The sequence below is a fragment of the Schistosoma mansoni genome, chromosome 5 (assembly GCF_000237925.1).
Source record: "Schistosoma mansoni strain Puerto Rico chromosome 5, complete genome".
In the NCBI taxonomy this organism is placed as follows: domain Eukaryota; kingdom Metazoa; phylum Platyhelminthes; class Trematoda; order Strigeidida; family Schistosomatidae; genus Schistosoma; species Schistosoma mansoni.
This window is the reverse complement of record NC_031499.1, coordinates 9270142-9272429: the sequence shown is the minus strand read 5'-3', so window position 1 is coordinate 9272429 and position 2288 is coordinate 9270142. Positions and strand designations below refer to the sequence as shown.

The following is a 2288-nucleotide window of genomic DNA, read 5'->3' as shown; positions in this document are numbered from 1 at the left end:
TTCTTGGGCCCCAGCCAGGGAGTGGTTGGGCACCCGGGCAGTATCACAGCCCTCGCGTAAACATATGAAATAACGTTTTTCTGCTCACGATGATTTTCTCGCTTCCAATAAATCACGATACATTCAAAAATATAACTTTACTATTCAATGGGATATGACAAGAACATATATTTATTGTCATGATACTTGTGTTAAAAACTCTATCATAAACATCCACCTAAATACAAATCTTCTCAACCAACCCATATAGAAATAAGTAGCTACATAGTACTGACAAGAAGGTATTAGGCATTTGCAGTTTCTAAGGATATAAAGAGATATAGGAGAAAGTTGTAAACTAAAGTGCTAAACAGTTTAAAAATTGAAGACAAAAAAAAGAAAAAAAGAGGAAAAACCAAAGAAGAAATGAGACACAAATAGGAGACAAGAAATATGTTGAATAGAAAAACATTTAAAAACTGCCTGAAAACAAAAATATAACACTAAGATAATAAGTAAACCTTAATCCAATAATATTCTTTCTCGCAACAAATAGATACACCAAACATTACGAATATTACGCAACAAAGCAATGAATTACCAACGATCGTAAATACAACGGAGTTCAGTTATTCCACAGGAGAAATAAAAATTATAACAACAACATCGACACAAACAACTTCAACATGGCCGTCCACCTTCACCGGAACATCAACTACACAATCACAAACATCTGTCACACCATCAACAACATTCAATCTCTCACAAACTACTCACACTCCAACTGCAACTACTTCACTACCACTGACAGTATCAACGTCCAACGCAACATTCACACCACCACCAACACTGTCCTCTGTAGCCACAACCAGTGCTTCCGATTCACAATTCACCGGATCTACATCACAAACACCAACATCCTCTCACACCATTGACACCACATCATCAACACAGTCAGCCACACAAACACCATCACCATCGCCGTCCACCTTCACTGGAACATCAACTACACAATCACAAACATCTGTCACACCATCAACAACATTCAATCTCTCACAAACTACTCACACTCCAACTGCAACTACTTCACTACCACTGACAGTATCAACGTCCAACGCAACATTCACACCACCACCAACACTGTCCTCTGTAGCCACAACCAGTGCTTCCGATTCACAATTCACCGGATCTACATCACAAACACCAACATCCTCTCACACCATTGACACCACATCATCAACACAGTCAGCCACACAAACACCATCACCATCGCCGTCCACCTTCACTGGAACATCAACTACACAATCACAAACATCTGTCACACCATCAACAACATTCAATCTCTCACAAACTACTCACACTCCAACTGCAACTACTTCACTACCACTGACAGTATCAACGTCCAACGCAACATTCACACCACCACCAACACTGTCCTCTGTAGCCACAACCAGTGCTTCCGATTCACAATTCACCGGATCTACATCACAAACACCAACATACACATTCGCAAATCATCTGAATTCTTCATCCTCTTCGTTTTTCTTTAACTCTAGCAATGCTTCTTTTGGTGTTTCTTCTTCTTCGTCTTCCAAGTCTGTGAATTCTGTTACGTCCACTTTTCCAAATATCATCGCATCCACATCTTCATCTCTTATTGATTCTTCCGCCTCGATTTCAACCACGTTTCTTTCGCATTCAACTGTCAGTTCATTGTTGAGTACCAGTCCATATATTTCGTCGTCATTTTCACCTGTCTTCCCATATAACTCCTCTTCTTCGACCGTTACTTCATCTGCTGTTCCTGGTGAATCATCTACTTCCAGTGAGTTGTTTTGTGACAGATTCATGTTCCGCTTATTTAAATGCTTGCCATGTTTGACGGTATATTGCTTAAAGCTTCGTTTTGTTTCCATAAATGCTTCAAGCAGAATAACATTTTGTTTGGTGTATTAATTGACTTTTATTTTCTATTTTATTTATGTTAATTTAAACTTCACTGAATTACCCTCTACATCTCACTTTATTTCATTATTTTCAGTTTTTCAGCAGTCATGTTCTTCCTTCGGCTGTCAACGATCTGTTCATGTATATTTTGGATAATTCAATCTTTTTGTATTACATACATACATACATAAAATTTTATACAAACAAATGATTGAAAGAGTGAGTCAATTGAAGCTAGACCACCATGGAAAACCTGGAAGCACTGGACGGCCGTTTCGTATTATTGTGGGACTCCTCAGCAGTGCGTATCCACTATTCCGCACTCCCGAGATTCGAACCCAGGACTTACCAGTCTCGCGCCA

At 39.2% G+C, this 2288-nt stretch overlaps 1 protein-coding gene across 1 annotated transcript; it reads right to left on the bottom strand.

Moving 5' to 3' along the window:
• Positions 1-1493: 1493 nt before the first annotated feature.
• Positions 1494-1829, bottom strand: Smp_178300 (hypothetical protein; the record flags this gene model as incomplete). The annotated part of the gene is made up of 1 exon (XM_018797837.1): positions 1494-1829. One exon carries the CDS (start codon positions 1827-1829, stop codon positions 1494-1496), a length of 336 nt encoding a protein of 111 aa, XP_018652839.1.
• Between the last annotated feature and the right edge of the window lie 459 nt (positions 1830-2288).